Below are 18,653 nucleotides of genomic sequence, written 5' to 3' on the forward strand. Positions count from 1 at the left end.
TGCAATTGCCGGAAATACTATGCCTACTAAAGGCACAAAAGGAGAGAGAGAGTAAGTTTGTCATAGAATGGATACCTCGACTTAATATTTATACCTGTTATTTCTTGTTATATTAATTTACCTGTTATTTATTTCTTTTTATAAAAGGTATCTGATAATTATACTAATTCATATATAATTCCACAAAGTAATATCTACTTGTTACCCAAAAGTTCATTACAATCCGATCCAACAACAGGGACTCGTAGTCAAACTAGAGATCCTTTAAAGATGTAGAAAGATGCAAGACTCTATGCTGTTATTTGCTATAGTTGGATTATATATCCACATGTAGTGTAAGAAGGGAGCATGAAATTCATTCATTTTATTCCCGCCTAATTTAGCAGAAGAAAGAATTTGCTCTTTTATTTAATAGGGGCTTCCTAATTACTAATCAAGAATATCGGTCAAACCCATTTCTCCGCATGATTCTTTCTACAATTTCATCTTATGTTACCAAAGAAAAATCCATTCTGCGAATTTTGACTTTGATTCTTATAAACTAAATAACTACTTGTTCGTTACGTTACAAATACTGAGAATGAATTTTGGAAGAGTTTTAAGTAAGGTTTGACTTGATTGAATTTTGATTCGAGGAAACGAAAGTGTGGAGCTGAAATAACTCACTCAAACACCTTTTAAAGGATTACGTGGTTTAGATCGAATAAGCCCTTATCGAACGTCAGCCACCTGGGAACCCTACGGACTGTCGTATTCAATCAATGTTCAAGAAATTACTCTTTTACCCGCAAATGCGATGTAGGCATTGGGTTCGGCAATAATGATATCCCCCAAGATACAAAAACTAGCTGTCACCCCACCAGTAGTAGGAGATGTAAGGATTGCTACATAGAAGAATCTTTTATTTGATTGATAATCATATAAAGCAGAAGATCTTTTTGACATTTGCATCAAGCTCACACTTCCTTCCTTCTTGCATGCGTGCTCCTCCAGAAGCACACACTCATATCAGAGATCAAAATTGATTGATTTGTAGCATACTCGATCAAACCGGTGATTCTCTCACCTACTACAGATCCCACCCCCATAAACGAAAAATCCATAATCCCAATTGCTATGGGAATACCGTTTCATTTACCTGTGCCTCTTTGAATAGCCTCAGTTAGTTAATCCTGTCCTTATTTGATAAGAATGAATACGATCTTTATAAGGTTCCTCCTCCGAATGAAATTCAATGGGATCCAAAGAGACCATGTCTTCATCCATAGGGTCCTAAGTACCTGGTTGGATCAATCAAAAGTTCGATTCTATCTGAACTACTCATTTTCATATGGTTTCCATATTGTGAACAAATATTATTTTTTTATTTCAAATCCTTCTTATAATTGAATCCATAACAATTTGTGCATTGAACCACAAATGTCTGTTTGAGTTCCATCTTGATCATTAGAACTTTCCGTAGAACTTTATGTATCACTTTCCATAGAACTCTCCGTTCTAGTTAAACCACTTCCATCCGTGCTAGTTCTAATACTGGAACTCTCACTTTCACTACTATTTGCACCTGAACCACAAATGTCACTATAAACGTAACTGTCACTCTAATTGTTACTACCACTTAAAAAGTCACTCTTAATACGGATTTGAGCCCGAAGATAACTGTCAATGCAACTATTAATGTGATCATTCCAACTAAACTATATATATTTAGTATCATCCACGTAACGATCATAGTCTCTCTCATCACTCTTAGATAGATTTTATAAGTAGAGTTCTGAAAACTAGAACTTTCTAGTTCATTTACAAAAGAAGGATCATTGTCAATCTCGAGCAGTATTAGATTTTCACTATCCAAATGGAATAACTGCTGCTATTACTATCCCTAACTAAAAAAAAGTGTCATCAGATCTGACCGAATGCCGGTCGACTAAATCATCAACGGTACTGTAACTAGAATTGTCACTATGACTAGGAATGTTTTGATTCATATTATTATTGATCCTTTACTTTCAATAGGACCAAGACTATTGATTGATTTACTTAGCTTAGACTTGTATTCTAACTCCCCATTAGACAACCTCGAATTTCACCATCTTTTATCCCTAGAGTTTTCTTGCCCCTACCTATTTCCATCAAAATACATTAGATGAATAGTCATTCGATAAAAAAGAAATCATTTGAATATCTCATTTCCTATTAGGAATAGGATCGAAATCCAATCACTCAGATTATTACTAACGAGTGGGTCTTAAAAAAGAAGGGTTGTTCCTCCTATTCATATGAAGAACTTTTTTCATCAAATCTCGGTTACTAACAAATTGGTATTCCAAGACAGAACAAAAATGACAATATACAGGATGGGTAGAAGAAGCTGTGATACTTGGCTCGATCCATGATCTGAAACGACGCTATGGGAGATATTAAACGACTACACCAATTCTAAGGATCCATAGGCTTAATTGCGGATGATCCGACACAACAACAAAAATGTTTACGTTGTTTCGTCTTAGATTTTGATTTCCATTTGGAGTATATCTAGCAAAAAGCTATACAATAGTATCTTTGTATTGTATTCGGCTCAATCCTTTTAGTAAAAGATTAGGCAGGGGGCCGAGTTTTGTTTAATTTAAAGTCAATTAAAAGAACGAAGAGTAACTCCTGGATTACAAAGTCTCTACTCAAATTAGAATTTGATCGTCTTCCATACTTCACAAGCAGTAGCTAGTTCAGGACTCCAATTACTAGCCTCACGGATAATTTCATTACCTACCCTCACGAGCAAGATCACGACCCTCATTACGAGCTTGTACACATGCTTCTAGAGCTACTCGGTTAGCTACGGCACCTGGTGCATTCCCCCCAGCCCCAAAGTTCCTCCGCCGAATTGGAGTGTAGTACGGAATCATCTCCATCTCGGTTAGAGCAGGCATATGCCAAACGTGAATACCACCGGAAGCCACTGGCAGAACACCTGGTAAAGAGACCCAATCTTGAGTGAAATAAATACCGTTCAATCTTTTTCAACAAAATCATCACTAAATCAACAAAACCTAAATGTCTCTTTCCCATTCTTCAAGTTTACCTACTACGATACCAGCGTGAATATGGTCTCCACCAAACAGGCGTAACGCTTTAGCTAGTACACGGAAGGGAAGCGCATATCATGATTCTTCTATGAATAACGACATGCATTGCACGGTGACTGTGAAGAAGTAGACAATTATCTCGGCAATAATGAATGAGCCAAGCTAGTATTTGTAGTGAATCCACCTGTTAACAAGAATAACTCACCATAACAGAAGGGAATAGAAGTGAAGGGGAATGAATCTTGAATTTGAAGAGTCTTGAAAGCAGAATCAAAGGAAAGAAAAGAGAAGAGACCGTAAAATAGTGAAACCCGAGTTCAAGAAGGTTCCGGAGTTCACTCTCATGAATAAGGAGTATTTCTCTTTGTTTACAGTTCGTGAAAGAATAACTCCCAATTCTCGAGCAAAGCCATTTCTTCGCATGTACCCGCACAGTAGCATTCAAGTATTGTCCCTTGATTTTACTTTAGCCTGTGATTGAGAAATTTCGCACAAAATAGGAAACGGTCTCTACAATGCATAAATGGTTGGGAATGAACCTTTTCATCATCTTTGGTAAAATCAAGTCCACCGCGTAGACACTCATAAACGACTCTACAATAATTCTTAGCGGATAATCCCCATTTTGGTTTACATAGTACATCCCAATAGAGCGCGACCATACTTCTTCAATTTCTTTCTTTCAACCTGGATACCATGAGGCAGGCCTTGGAAAGTTTGAATATAAGCTGTAGGGATTCGCAAACAGACGTAGAGCACGCAGAGCCTTGAATCCACATACATTAACCACAATGGAAGTCAACATGTTAGTAACAGAACCTTCTTCAAAAAGGTCTAGGGGATAAGCTAGATAAGCAATATATTGATTTTCTTCTCCAGGAAGAGGCTCGATTCCATAATTCCATAGCATCGTCCTTTGTAAGGATCAAGACTGGTTGGTAAGCCCATCGGTCAGTTGTCCATGTACCAGTAAAAGATTCAGCAGCTATAGGGGCCCCTACTTCCTTGGAACTCCCGGTGGAGGAGTTACTCGGAATGCTGCCTGCCAAGATCTCAGTATCTTTGGTTTCATATTCAGGATTATAATAAGTCAATTTAAAATCTTGACTTTAACACCAGCTTTGAATCCAACACTTGCTTTAGTCTCTGTTTGTGGTGACATAAGTCTCTTCCCTCCCTACAACTCATGAATTAAGAATTCTCGCAACAACAAGGTCTACTCGACATGAATTAGGGGTTAATGAAACCTTTTATAGGTAGGAATCCTTTCACAAAATTCTCAACTAATATTATCAACTAAGAAGAATGGTTCGTTATTAAACACCAGGGTATTTGATTCACCAAATACAGCATTATTGTAGACTCTTTCATATGTATAGCGCAACTCAATCCTTTTTCAAGTTTGTAATCTTTTGCCTCAAAATATTGAAAGAAAAAAGAAAGAAAAGAAGAATCGAATCAACCGAAAAAGAGTTGCTGAACCAGAACCGATATAACTTGACCGAATTGAACTGCTTCACTCCTCTCCCTATTGGTCTCGTGGCTTCGTCCCTGCCCCTCGTAAACTCGGTCTCATGGCTTCGCCCCTTAACCTATTTCTTCGAGAACTGTAAACTAAGATGAAAGATGAATGTTTACCTTTCTAAATCATAAGGAGAAAGACGAAAGATGAAAGAAAAGGTGAGACTGCACAGTTAGAAGGGAGAATCAATTCCTTGCAGCTCAATCACCTATACTTGTTACAATTATAGAAATAGAAAGAAGAAGAAGAATCAGAGAATGAAAGAGAAGCGACTGAATCGATATGACCTGAGCTACTTCCTGAATCGATATTACCTGACCTACACCTTTGACTCTATTATCTAATTGAACTGTAAACAAAGCCAAAACCGAAAAACCTTTGACTATCCGAGTTTACTGTGTTTAAATAAAAAGAAGTTGCATGAGAAGAACCTATACTATACCGGAGAAGAAAATGAAAGATGAATGAGAGTTTACAGTATTTGAAAGGAGAAAGAGAAGTGAAAGAAGATTCGGTTCGTTCAGTTAGTAGTTCGTTCTGTCGAATTAATAAGGAAGAAGTATTGATCTTTTACAGGGAAATCCAGTAAACTTAGAGTTGATAACTAGGTTCAGGGAAGGTAATAGATAGAGTCAAGGGTTCAGTCTCATCTTGTCTTCGTCTTCAATCAATTCATTCTCTTTTCTTTGATTTACTCGACGGGAATAGAAAATCTGATTCAGATTCATCTTCTTTCATTCTCTTTCTTTCTGTAAAGGTGAACGATTGAATGAGAATAAGGTAAATGGGTTCCGTCCGGTTCAGGAGAGAAGACAAAGACTGAGTTGTAGAGGTTCAGGCAATGGACTCGACCAATAGGTGAATGAGCTTAACCCTCTGAGCATTCAGTCTATTTACCTGGTTTTGTTCGTTCAGTAGTGATTGATAATTATAATGTTAAGTCTTTCCTTGTTCAATCAGGTTCAAGAGAAGATCAAGAATGAATCTTTCGACTTTCCTTCCTATTCTTGAGAATTCATCTTTCATTTTAGAATCAATAGAAAGAAATGAATGAAAAAATAGGGAGAGGCATCAAGAAAATCATTAATGGTTCTTACAGTAGAACGAATGTTAAATTTGAGTAGCTAAAGAGGATCAGGATAATGACTCTTATCTTGCTTTCGTCTTGATTTTCAACACTTGCAGGTGAAGGGGAAGAGAATAGAGGAGAAAGAGAAGAAACCGAGTTTACTGTGAAAGAATCACGAACAATAAAACAAGTTGTTAAGGATAATTCATCGTCAGTCTTTTCTTTCAACACTTCCTCCCTTCTTTCTTTGTTCCGGTTCCGGAGCGAGACTGTAAAGGAGAGGAGCCTCTGTTAGATAAAACCTGAGTTTTACCGTTTTTCTTATTCACACGATTTCAGAAAATCGTCAGTTTGACCATTTGACAAATCACGTCGAATGGATCACCATAGTTTTAGACTGAAATTTTGTAGGGAGTGCACAGATTTAGTTGGCCACTCTCCAGCCATTTTTAGAATCCTTTTTACTCTAAATAGGAGATTTGTTCAGAAAATAAAACAATTCCAACGCAGTCAAAATTCAGTTAATTTTCTCTCTCCTTTTGTTACGCATTTTCTTCTAACAGAGCCAGGTTGAAGATCGGTGTATATCATTGCAGAGGAGCCAACTTATCAACAAACAAGTTGAATAACTCAAGTGGTTAGAGCTTTGACTTAACATCACAAAGGTCTCAGGTTCGAGTAAAAGAAAATGCGGAGTGTAAAAACACACCACATCATGGGGCCCATCTCGGGCAGGCTCACTCACTCCTCCATGTCGTCGACGTGTGCCGACATCTCCATCACCGCCGCCACGAAGAGGCCGACGCCGTGATGACGGGCGTCAAGTTATCATTGAGCGAGTGATCAGGGAGACAATGACTGCCGTCGTTCAGTTATCCAATATTGACAAAGTCCAATTATAACGGTGCGCAATCGGCCTGGCAGATCCACTTTAAGGACGGTGAATGCGCATGCGCGGGAAAGATGGGAATCAAAAGAAGAAGATGCGAGTGCTGCGCACAGACCGAGGCAGAGAATTCACCTCGACAAGTTTCGGTAAGTACTGTGACGAAATTGGCATACAACGGCACCTAACGGCGCCCTACTCCCCCCAACAGAACGGAGTGGTGGAGCGCCGGAATCAGACCATCGTCGGGACAGCAAGGTCATTGTTGGTGACGGCCGGGATGCTTGGGAGATTCTGGGGAGAGGCAGTAAAGACGGTCGTATATCTCCTCAATCGGTCACCAACCCGAAGCCTTGACGGGAAGACACCATATGAGATTTTGCCGTCGTATATGGGATAGTTAATGAATTTTTGGATTTTCCAAAAAAATTACCAGAAATACCCCCTTCTCGAGCCGTAGATTTTGCCATTGAACTTAAACTAGAAACGAGCCTTATTTCTAAAGCCCCATACCATATGGCACCAGCAGAGTTAAACAAACTCAAGACGCAACTATATGACTTGCTAAATAAAGATTTCATCCACCCTAGCATATCTCCTTGGGGTTCTCCATGTTGGATGATGGAAGTCCCACATCGGCTAATTTAGAGCATGATCATGAGTTTATAAACAAACAATACTCTCTCCATTAGTATGAGGCCTTTTGGGGAAGCAAAGCAAAGCCATGAGATCTTATGTTCAAAGTGGACAATATCATACCATTGTGGAGAGTCGTGTTCGTCTAACACGACCTTATGAGAATAATAAAGAATAAGTACAATGTCACAAGCTTGCTTCTTTCTTTCTTTTCTGCCACATCCATTGAATTAATTATTTAGGACTCCTAATTTCCATACCTCAAGGTCCAATTACAAGGACAAGAGCTAAGAAGCTACAACATCAAAATTCTAGAAGACGCTGGAGACCTAGATGAATTAAATGCACTTTAAGTTGCATTTAATGAACTCCGTTGAATTTATAAAACTAGTCCAAGGATGAGTAAACTCCGTTGAATTTATAAAACTAGTCCAAGGATGAGTAAACTCCGTTGAATTTATAAAACTAGTCCAAGGATGAGTAAACTCCGTTGAATTTATAAAACTAGTCCAAGGATGAGTATGGTATTTTTCATTTACTAGCCCATTTTTCATTTACTAGCCCATTTAATTTGTAAGTTATATATCACATAGGTTAAGATTGTAAGGGCTATATAAAGCCTTATTTTCTTTTCTTTGATTAGACATCAGATTTTGGAATTAAAAATAGAATTTCTATTTTAGCTTTGTTGAGAGCTCAACTTTCTTTGCAAATTCTTGTGTTTAGAACTTGCATGTAGAGTCATTCAAGTGGTATTGATCAAACCTCTTGTGGAGTGATTCGAATCACGAGTTTAGAAACGAGTTTTCTTTACTCTTGATCTTGATCATCAAGGTAATCCGTTTCATACTTTCCCTTGGGTTGATTTTCCATATCATTTGGTATCAGAGCTTTAGGCTCAAGATCGAATATATTTTTCATTGTGCTTATCTCTTTTAATTCTCTTATAATTTTTTTTTCTCAGTTTGTGTAGAATGTTCATGGTCTATCACAAAAATATATAGCAAAAAAAAAAAAAAAATCTTATGTTCTTTAAAGTGTTAGATCTGGATCTTATCAACACTTTGTTATTCTTTAAGATCTTCTAAATCAATTTTCTTGTTGGTAAATTGATTAGATTTTGCCAATTAGAAGGAAAAAAAAACCATTGAAAGAAAGAAAGGATATTGATGTTAAATGTCTTTCTTTTTTTCCTCTTGATTATTATATGTAACTCTCATATGTTACTATGTCTAAATTAGTCCTTAATCATTTTCTTTCTTTAATTTGTTTCTTTGTCGTTATTCGGATTGCTCCTTCAATACCCTTGTGTGTGTTGAGTGTGCTGTCTATTCACTTTGAATTGCACTTAGCTCTATAACATAGCTTGTCTCACATCCCAATTTATTTTTTGGAGTGTGATTTGTGTGTGCTCAATTGTGAGGGTGAGTTTGTAAGGGAGTGACACATTGATTCGAGTGTTGAGTGCTAAACACGAATGAACTACATTTACGAGTGAAGACACGTGAGGGAGCGCTTGTGAGGTCCTTTTTTTTTTTTTTTTTTCCTTTCTTTTACCTTTCTTTTGTAGCATGGAAAATCCAGACAACAATACTGACATTACTGATGCACGATTGAGAGAAGCCCAACAACGAACCATGAAAAGACTAATTCGAGGAATAGAAGAGTTGACTGATCGAATAGGTAGATTGGAGATTCAAAATCAAGCTCGACAGAGGATTCCACTACCTATGCCCTCAACCGATACATATGAGGGCGACAATTCTGATCACCACGAGGATAATCCACATGTGGTTGGTCATGACTTGATGCAAAGGAAAGACCATGGAAGAAGGTATCATAATTTACAACAACGAGTTCCTTATGATGATAGAATTGATCGTAACGTGGGGAGCATCAAATTAAAACTTCCAAAGTTTTATGGCAAAACCGATCCAGAGGAGTACCTTCAATGGGAGAAAACGGTGGAGTCGGTGTTCAACTGTCATAATTTTAGTGATGAAAAGAAGGTACTGTTATGCATTGCTCAATTCGAACAATATGCTCAAATTTTGTGGGATAAATTGATGTCAAGTAGGAGAAGAAATCTTGAAGCACCAATTGATTCATGGGTCGAGTTCAAAAAGTTCATGAGGAAGCGTTTTGTTCCATAATATTTTCACCGAGACATGGTGCAAAAGCTTCAAGCATTGAAACAAGGACGCAAATCTGTGGAGGATTATTACAAGGAGATGGATACATTGATGGATCGACTTGAACTCGATGAGGACATGGAGGCTCTCATGGCGCGGTTTCTTAATGGGTTAAACACAGAGATTGCAGACAAGACTGATTTACAGCCTTATTCTAATATTGAGGAGTTGTTGCACATTGCAATTAAGATCGAGAGGCAAATCCAACGAAGGTCTCAACGGTATTCTTCTAAAACTTTTCTCAATTCTACTTCTACATGGAAAAGGGATAGTAAGAACATTGATTATAAGCATAGAAATCAAGAAATTAATGAGAAGCCTCAAGCTAAATTTGAGAAAGGGGAGAGTTCTAGAACAGGGAAAGAAAAAGTAGAAAAGTCTAATGTTCGAAATAGAGATTTAAAGTGTTGGAGATGTCAAGGGGTAGGACACTATAGTAGAGATTGCCCAAATGAAAGAATTATGACCATCAAGGAGGGAGAAATTGTTACAGATGACGAGGCACATGACGACATAAATGAGGAAACTGATGAGAGTGAGGAGTTTAGTGAAGAGGACCCTACACATATATCTTTGGTTACTCGACGAGCACTAAACACCCACATTAAGGAGGACGGCCTAGACCAAAGGGAGAACTTGTTTCAAACTCGGTGTCTTGATCAATCTGTACCTTGTAGTGTTGTAATTGATAGCGGTAGTTGCACCAATGTTGTGAGTTCCATTCTGGTCAAAAGACTTAATTTAAAGACACAACCACATCCAAGACCCTACAAGCTTCAATGGTTGAATGATTGTGGGGAAGTACGGGTAACTCAACAAACTCTTGTTTCTTTTACTATTGGAAAATATGTTGATGATGTTTTATGTGATGTTGTATCCATGCATGTTGGAGATTTACTACTAGGGAGGCCTTGGCAATTTGATCGTCGGGTAATGTATAATGGGTATGCAAATCGATACTCTTTTACTCACAACGGTAGAAAAACTACTCTTATTTCATTGTCTCCAAAAGATGTATATATTGATCATTGCAAACTTAAAAAGAAAAGGCAAGAGGCTGATGCAAAAGCAGAGATTGAAAAAGAATCAAGTGAAAAAAAGAGCTTGAGGGAAAAGCAAGAGAGTAACACTCAGCCTAAAGAAAAAAAAGAGAGAATAGCCAAATCAGTAAGCTTGTATGTTAGATTAAGTGAGGCTATGAATGTTTTGCTCTCTAACCAAACTATTCTTGTACTTATGTGCAAGGGATCTTGTTACTTTACTAACATGCTTAACCCTTCTTTGCGTAGTGATTTTGTTGTGCTTTTGCAAGAGTTTGAAGATTTATTTTCCGAGGAGAAGCCTAGTAGTTTTCCACCACTTAGAGGGATTGAACACAAGATTGACTTCATTCCTTGCACGCACATTCCAAACCGACCAGCTTATAGGACTAATCCAAAGGAGGCTGAAGAGATACAAAGGCAAGTAAGTGAACTCCTTGCTAAAGGGTATATACGTGAAAGTTTGAGTCCTTGTTCTGTTCCAGTTATTCTTGTATCTAAGAAAGATGATTCTTGGCGTATCTGTGTTGATTGTAGGACTATAAACAAGATAACTATAAATCATAGGCATCCAATTCCCAGATTAGATGATATGCTTGATGAGTTGCATGGATGTAGTCTTTTTACTAAGATTGATTTAAAATCGGGTTATCATCAAATTCACATGCATATTGGGGATGAGTGGAAAACAACTTTTAAAACCAAGTATGGTCTTTATGAATGGTTGGTTATGCCTTTTGGATTAACTAATGCACCTAGTACATTCATGAGACTAATGAACCATGTCTTACGAGAATACTTAGGTAAGTTTGTGGTTGTTTATTTTGATGACATCCTTGTTTACTCTAAATCTTTAGATGATCATATTACCCATGTACGCAATGTTTTGACTACTTTAAGAAACAAATGTTTGTACGTAAATTTAAAGAAATGCAGCTTTTCCATGAAAAAAGTTAACTTTCTTGGGTTTGTAGTTTCATCTAATGGTGTTGAGGTTGACGAGGAGAAAGTGAAGGCTATAAAAGATTGGCCTACACTTAAAAATGTAAGTGAGGTAAGAAGTTTTCATGGTCTTGCAAGTTTCTACCGTAGGTTCATTAAGAATTTTAGTACAATTGCTTCACCCTTGAATGAACTTGTTAAGAAAAATGTATCCTTTATATGGGAAAAAGATCAAGAACTTGCTTTTAATACTTTGAAAGAAAAATTGAGTTCTGCTCCCTTGCTTGCATTACCCAATTTTGAATCTACTTTTGAAATTGAATGTGATGCTAGTGGAGTAGGGATGGTGCTGTATTAATGCAAAATCAAAGACCTTTGATGTTCTTTAGTGAGAAGTTGACTGGTGCATCTTTGAGGTATCCAACTTATGACAAAGAGCTTTATGCTTTGGTTCGTGCATTGCAAACCTGGCAACATTATCTTTGGCCTAAGGAGTTCATTATTCATACGAATCATGAAAGTTTAAAGCATTTGAGAGTACAAAATAAACTCAACAGACGACATGTTAAGTGGTTAGAATTTATTGAAACATTCCCTTATGTCATAAAATATAAACAAGGTAAGGAGAACATTGTTGCAGATGCATTATCACGAAGGTATGCCCTCCTCAATACTTTGAATGCTAGGTTGTTGGGTTTTGAACACATAAAAGATTTGTATCAACATGACATGTTCTTTGCTCCTTTTGTTGAATCTTGTGAAAAAGGACTCATTGTGGATAATTACTTGTTGTTAGATGGATTTTTGTTCCGAAAAGGCAAACTTTTCATTCCATCCGTGAGCTACTTGTGAGGGAAGCTCATGGAGGTGGTTTAATGGCACACCATGGAGTTTCTAAAACTTATGATATGCTCTCTGAACATTTTTTTTTTTGGCCTAAAATGAGACATGATGTTCATAAACTTTGTGCTCGTTGCATAGCATATAAACAAGCTAAGTCTAGGCTTCAACCACATGGTTTATACTCCCCATTACCGGTTCCTAATGGTCCTTGGATTGATATATCAATAGATTTTGTTTTAGGTTTACCTAGGACTAGGAAAGGTTATGATAGCATCTTTGTTGTGGTTGATCAATTTAGTAAAATGACTCATTTTATTCCTTGTCACAAAACTGATGATGCAAAACATATTGCAGACCTGTACTTTAGGGAAGTTGTACGATTGCATGGCATTCCTAAAAACATTGTTAGTGATCGTGATGTAAAATTTTTAAGCCACTTTTGGCGTGTTTTATGGGGTAAGTTAGGAAGTAAGCTAGTATATTCAACTACTTGTCATCCTCAAACAGATGGACAAATTGAAGTTGTTAACAGAACCATGACTGCTATGCTTAGGGCTATTATTGATAAAAATCTTAAGACTTGGGAGGATTGTTTGCCCTTTATAGAATTTGCATATAATAGGGTTGTTCATAGCACACCTTTTGAAATTGTTTATGGCTTTAATCCTTTAACCCCTCGACTTGTTACCCATACCGTCAAAAGAGTTTGTGAATTTTGATGCAAATGCCAAGGTTGAGTTTGTTCATAAACTGCACAAGCAAGTGAAAGAACAAATTGAGAAACAAAATTCCAAGGTTGCCACCTGAATTAATGAAGGACGTAAGTTTGTCATCTTCAAGCCAGTAGATTGGGTTTGGGTGCATTTCCGAAAAGAAAGATTTTCTACTCAAAGAAAATCTAAGCTTTTACCACGAGGAGATGGACCTTTTCAAGTTCTTGAGCGTATCAACGACAATGCTTATAAAATTGATTTACCAGGTAAGTACGGTGTTAGTACAACTTTTAATGTTGTTGATTTGAGTCCTTTTGATGTAGGTGATGACTTTGATTCGAGGACGAATCTTTTTCAAGAGGGGGAGAATGATATGAACCACGACCAAGAAATTTCCATACCTCAAGGTCCAATTACAAGGACGAGAGCTAAGAAGCTACAACAAACCTTATACAGTTATATTCAAGCTATGATGAGCTCATCAAAGGAAATTCTAGAAGACGCTGGAGACCTCCCTTATATGTTGTGCAAAGTTGAGCTTTAAGAAAGAGATGAATTAAATGCACTTTAAGTTGCATTTATTGAACTCCGCTGAATTTATGAAACTAGTCCAAGGATGAGTCAATAAACACATTTTATTAATTGCATTATTTAATTATAGTTTAAATATTTGTTTGTCATATTTAAGCTAGTTTAAAATATAGGAGTTAAGGTTATATTGTAACACACATAGGTTACTATATTCCACCATTCACTAGCCATTTTAATAGGAAAGTTACCGGTATTTTTCATTTACTAGTCGATTTAATTTGGGAGTTATATATCACATAGGTTAAGATTGTAAGGGCTATATAAAGTTTCTTTTCTTTGATTAGACATCATATTTTGGAATTAAGAATAAAATTTCTATTTTAGCTTTGTTGAGAGTTAAACTTTCTTTGCAAATTCTAGTGTTTAGAACTTGCATATAGAGTCATTCAAGTGATATTGATCAAACCTCTTGTGGAGTGATTTGAATTACGAGTTTAGAAACGAGTTTTCTTTACTCTTGATCTTGATCATCAAGGTAATCCATTCCATACTTTCCCTTGGGTTGATTTTCCCTATCAGGTTCAATATGTTTAGTCTCCCACATGATATGATTTTGCCTCTTTCTTTCTTCCACATCCATTGCTCTCTCTTACTCCATTTTCTTCTTGTAGTTGTTTCTTTCTTCCCTCATCTTCATTTACGTGCACCATCCTTTCCATCAATTTTTCAAACAAGGTACTTCCTTAATTCTCTCTTTTCTTCTGCCTTGTATGTAAAATATATATAAATTAGTTAGTTTAAGTTTGGTTTTAAAAGCTCGACATTCCTATTAGAGAAGATTTGGAAACGTAGGTGTTTTAGTTCAAGGGAAGAAGAGTTAGATTGGAGTGCATCGAGAACACGACATAGCTTACAATATGGCAGAAGGTAGTAGGAACGGACAGCTTTGTGGTAATGTTGTATCATGGATCAAAACAATGCTAGAGCAACTACCTGTTGTTAATGTAGGATGTAGTATCTATCGAGTCCCCAAACTGTTACGTGAGATGAATAATACAGCCTTTACCCCCCAAGTCATTTCCATTGGCCCATTTCACCATCATAGTCGAGATGATTTGATAGTCAAAGAGCAATATAAGCTTCAAGGACTTGCTAACTTTCTATTTCGAATGATGAACATGAGCTCAGTGGAATTTCTTGTGGAAACTACTCAAACTTGGGTAAAAGACGCTCGAGATTACTATGCAGAACCTATAAACATGAACGACGAGGATTTTATTAAGATGTTGCTGGTGGATGGTTGTTTTACAGTGGAGTTGCTTATATTAAATTATGGCCAATACAGCCGAGATGCATTCATTCGAATTGAACACAAAGTAGATCTTCAATTCTACAAAAGATTTCCTCATATAGGTGCTGATTTGGTCAAGTTGGAAAATCAAAGTCCTTTCTTTGTTCTTCAACGTCTATACCTTGTAAAACAAAAGGATCCCTCCATCTCCTTTATAACTCTTACAAAAATATTTTTTATCATGGGATTGTAAATAATTACTATCTTCTCGATCCCTTGTTGAAGAAATTCCCAAAGCATTTCATCGATTTCTTAAGCTTCTTTTTCGTCCCCACGATATCTTCTAAGAACAATAGTAAAGAAGAAAAATCAATTATTCCTCCATCGATAACTGAGCTCCACAAAGCTGGTGTCACCATCAAGAAAACAGAAAATGCCAAATGTTTGATGAATGTGAGCTTATAAAATGGGGTTTTTGAAATCCCACCCATACTTAATGATGATTACTTTGAACCCATGATGCAAAACTTGATAGCGTTTGAGCATGTTTATGTTGGAAATGATAACAAGTGTATCCAATATGTGTCATTACTAGATCATTTGATATGTACAGAGAAAGATGTGAGTGTACTTGTGAAAGCCAGAATCATAATAAACGAAATTGGAGGTAGTAGTATAGAAGTTTCAAAACTGTTTAATAATCTCTGTAAATTTGTTACAGTCCCAAATTGTTGTCACTTCAACGATATCAACAAAGCTTTACGAGAACACTGCAGTAGACGATGGAACAAGGCGATAGCTACACTCAAACATAACTATTTCAATACTCCTTGGGCTATTGTCTCCTTCGTTGGTGCAATCTTCCTCCTTATTTTTGCCCTGCTTCAAACTATATTTTCTGGTATATCTTAAGAAGTGAAATCTATCCAAATAATATAGGTATGTTTCTTTTAAATTTTCCTCGTTCAATCTTTACCTTGTTAAATGTTAACTCTGTAGTTGCCAATCTTTTTAAATAAATATTATGTTACATTTGTGTTTGTTATCCTACCTATAGTTATTTAATGGACCATAATCTTATGCTAAAAGTTCAATTACTACGTTTTTCATATTATCTCTATTCTTTGTTTGTTATAAAAAAGCGTTTAAGATTGACACGGGTACATGAAAATTTGTGTTTGTGAGGGAAGGGTGCATAATGATCAAGTTTTGAAGTTTTTGTTTACTCTTCGCTATATTTTTTTCTATATTTGTTTTATACTAAACAATTAAAACTATTTAGATATCAATTCTTTTGAAATTTAAGTAATGAAGTTTTGTTTCCGTTAAAACTATATTAGTTGGATGTTTTCGAAACTTGTCATTTGGAGCAATAATCAAGTAGTGTCAAGCCTTCAACCGTGAGAAATCAACATTTAGATTTTGGGTATCTCTTCATTAAATTTCTTCTAAATTTGAGAGTTGTAATTCACCATTTCCCTTCAAACTTTTTTCTACCCCTTCTAAAAAGTATTGTCCACAAATCCTCGAAAGAAATCAAGAATTTGAAAATACTCCTAACTTATATGTCCAATTTCATCTGTCATTATATATGTTTAAAAGCTTAGAATCGCATTCTCACATTACACATGAATTCATCATGTCTAACCCATCACATTCATACCATCAACAAGCATTTTCATCAAGAATCATGTCCAATTGAAGAAAAATATATTCGGGTAAGATTTGAGGTTAAGTTCAAATTTCCTACCTGGGATCCTCTAAACAAAAATTAAGCATTTCATTAAAGACCTAGTAAGGACTAGAGGGAGACGGACTAGAGGGGGCTGCTAATGAGTTTCTGCATTTTGGTTAACTTCCAATCAAGCCTTTAACTCAACATCGCCACGATCACACAAATTTGTTCTTTCGAGATTACTTAAGCATGAGGTAAGTATAAGGAAGAAGTTTCGTGAAGAAGTCATGTCTTGAAAAGGTCTTAATTATCCTGACAAATAACACCAACTATATGTGAAGAGGGAAAAAATGCGTGTTTGCACAACAGCGAATCAACTTCCTTGGACACGTAATAGAAGCAGGCAAGGTAGGTATGGAAGAGGAGAAAGTCAAAGCCATCAAGGAGTGGAAGACCCCTCCTCAGTGATAGAAGTGCGCTATTTCCTTGGGTTGGCAAATTACTATCGGTGATTCGTGGAAGGATTCTCAAAGCGCGCAAAGTCCTTGACTGAACTACAAAAGAAGGAAAACAAGTGGAGCTAGACTTCACAGTGTCAAGAAGCCTTTGGCAACCTTAAGAATGCCATGATGGAAGGGCCACTTTTAGGGATTGTCGATGTGACGAAACCTTTCGAAGTCGAGATGGTGCTTCAGACTTCGCCATAGGGGCGTCCTACTGCAGGAAGGACACCCCATTGCATATGAGAGCCAGAAGCTAAACGATGCAGAAAGAAGGTATGCAGCATTCGAGAAAGAAATGTTGGCAGTGGTCCACTGTTTACGATCTTGGAGATAGTACTTCTTCGGAGCCAAAATTGTAGTGAAGACAGACAACAGCTCCATATCTCACTTCTGTAAAAAATCCAAGTTATCGTCGAAGCAAGCGCGTTGGCAAGAATGCATTGCCGAATTTGACTTCCAGTTCAAACACAGGCCATGTAAAGCAAACCAAGCTGCAGATGCTCTAAGTTGAAAGAACGAGTATGCGGCCCTGTGCATGTTAGCTCATCTACAAGCAAGTAAGTTGAGTGGAACGATATAGGAAAGTATCAAGGAACACCTAGCCTGGTCGCTCAGGCCATCATGCAGTTAGCAAGAGAGGGGAAGACTCGCCAGTTTTGGGTCGAAAACAATTTACTCTTCACCAAAGGAAATCATCTCTTCGCCCCTGTTTCGGGAACTTGAGGAGACTCCTACTAAATGAATGCCACAACACACCATGGGCGGGTCACAACGGGTGGTAGAGAACCTATGCTCTCCTAAAAAGGGGTACTATTGGCCGAACCTCTACGACGATGCGATACAGTTCACAAAGACCTGTCTTATCTGCCAACAAGATGAGGTTGAACGAAACATAATTGCGGGACTACTAGAACCTCTACCAGTCTCGTCCCGACCATGGGAAAGTGTTTCTCTAGACTTCATCACACACCTCCCCAAGGTAGGAGAAATGGAGTCTATCTTGGTCATCATTGACAAATTCTCCAAATATGCCATATTTATCCCGACCCGCAAGTCATGCTCGGCCGAAACGACCATACAATTAGTTTTTCGACACGTAGTCAAGTTGTGGGGCATTCCCACTAGCATTGTTAGCGATCGGGATCCGAGATTCACAGGGTCCTTTTGGACTGAATTGTTCAAGCTATTGGGGTCGAGCCATCTCTTCGAGTAATCACCCCAAAAATGATGGACAAATAGAAAGGTTTAACAGTATGCTTGATCGAGTCTTGGCCATGTTTCAAACGCTAAAAGAAAATAAGCAACAACCACAACTTTGATAGCATATAACCTGAATAAGAAGAATTGATGACTAGTCACATACCTTATAGTACATTTTGAGGTATTTTAGCTTTTTTTTTTTTTTTTTAAGAAAGCAATAGTACACGCTAAAAGAAAATAAGCAACAACCACAACTTTGATAGCATATAACCTGAATAAGAAGAATTGATGACTAGTCACATACCTTAGAGTACATTTTGAGGTATTTTAGCTTTTTTTTTTTTTTTAAGAAAGCAATAGTACACTCTAAAAGAAAATAAGCAACAACCACAACTTTGATAGCATATAATATGAATAAGAAGAATTGATGACTAGTCACATACCTTATAGTACATTTTGAGGTATTTTAGCTCTAACGGGTGTAGACACGATTTTATTGATAGGTTATACACCCCCGTACTAAC

General features: G+C 37.0%; 1 protein-coding gene and 2 pseudogenes across 1 annotated transcript; 2 read left to right on the top strand and 1 right to left on the bottom strand.

Moving 5' to 3' along the window:
• Positions 1 to 598: 598 nt before the first annotated feature.
• On the bottom strand, positions 599 to 2,297 carry LOC111472220 (annotated as a pseudogene).
• Positions 2,298 to 8,770: 6,473 nt separating this feature from the next.
• Positions 8,771 to 12,269, top strand: LOC111472221 (annotated as a pseudogene).
• A 1,840-nt stretch (positions 12,270 to 14,109) lies between these two features.
• Positions 14,110 to 15,663, top strand: LOC111472222 (UPF0481 protein At3g47200-like). Its single transcript, XM_023117860.1, has 2 exons — positions 14,110 to 15,000; positions 15,216 to 15,663. The coding sequence occupies exons 1-2, from the start codon at positions 14,378 to 14,380 to the stop codon at positions 15,661 to 15,663; spliced, it is 1,071 nt and encodes a 356-aa protein (XP_022973628.1). The 5' UTR covers positions 14,110 to 14,377.
• The last annotated feature ends 2,990 nt before the right edge of the window (positions 15,664 to 18,653 follow it).

Source organism: Cucurbita maxima, unplaced genomic scaffold (genome assembly GCF_002738345.1).
Source record: "Cucurbita maxima cultivar Rimu unplaced genomic scaffold, Cmax_1.0 Cma_Scf00068, whole genome shotgun sequence".
Classification (NCBI taxonomy): domain Eukaryota; kingdom Viridiplantae; phylum Streptophyta; class Magnoliopsida; order Cucurbitales; family Cucurbitaceae; genus Cucurbita; species Cucurbita maxima.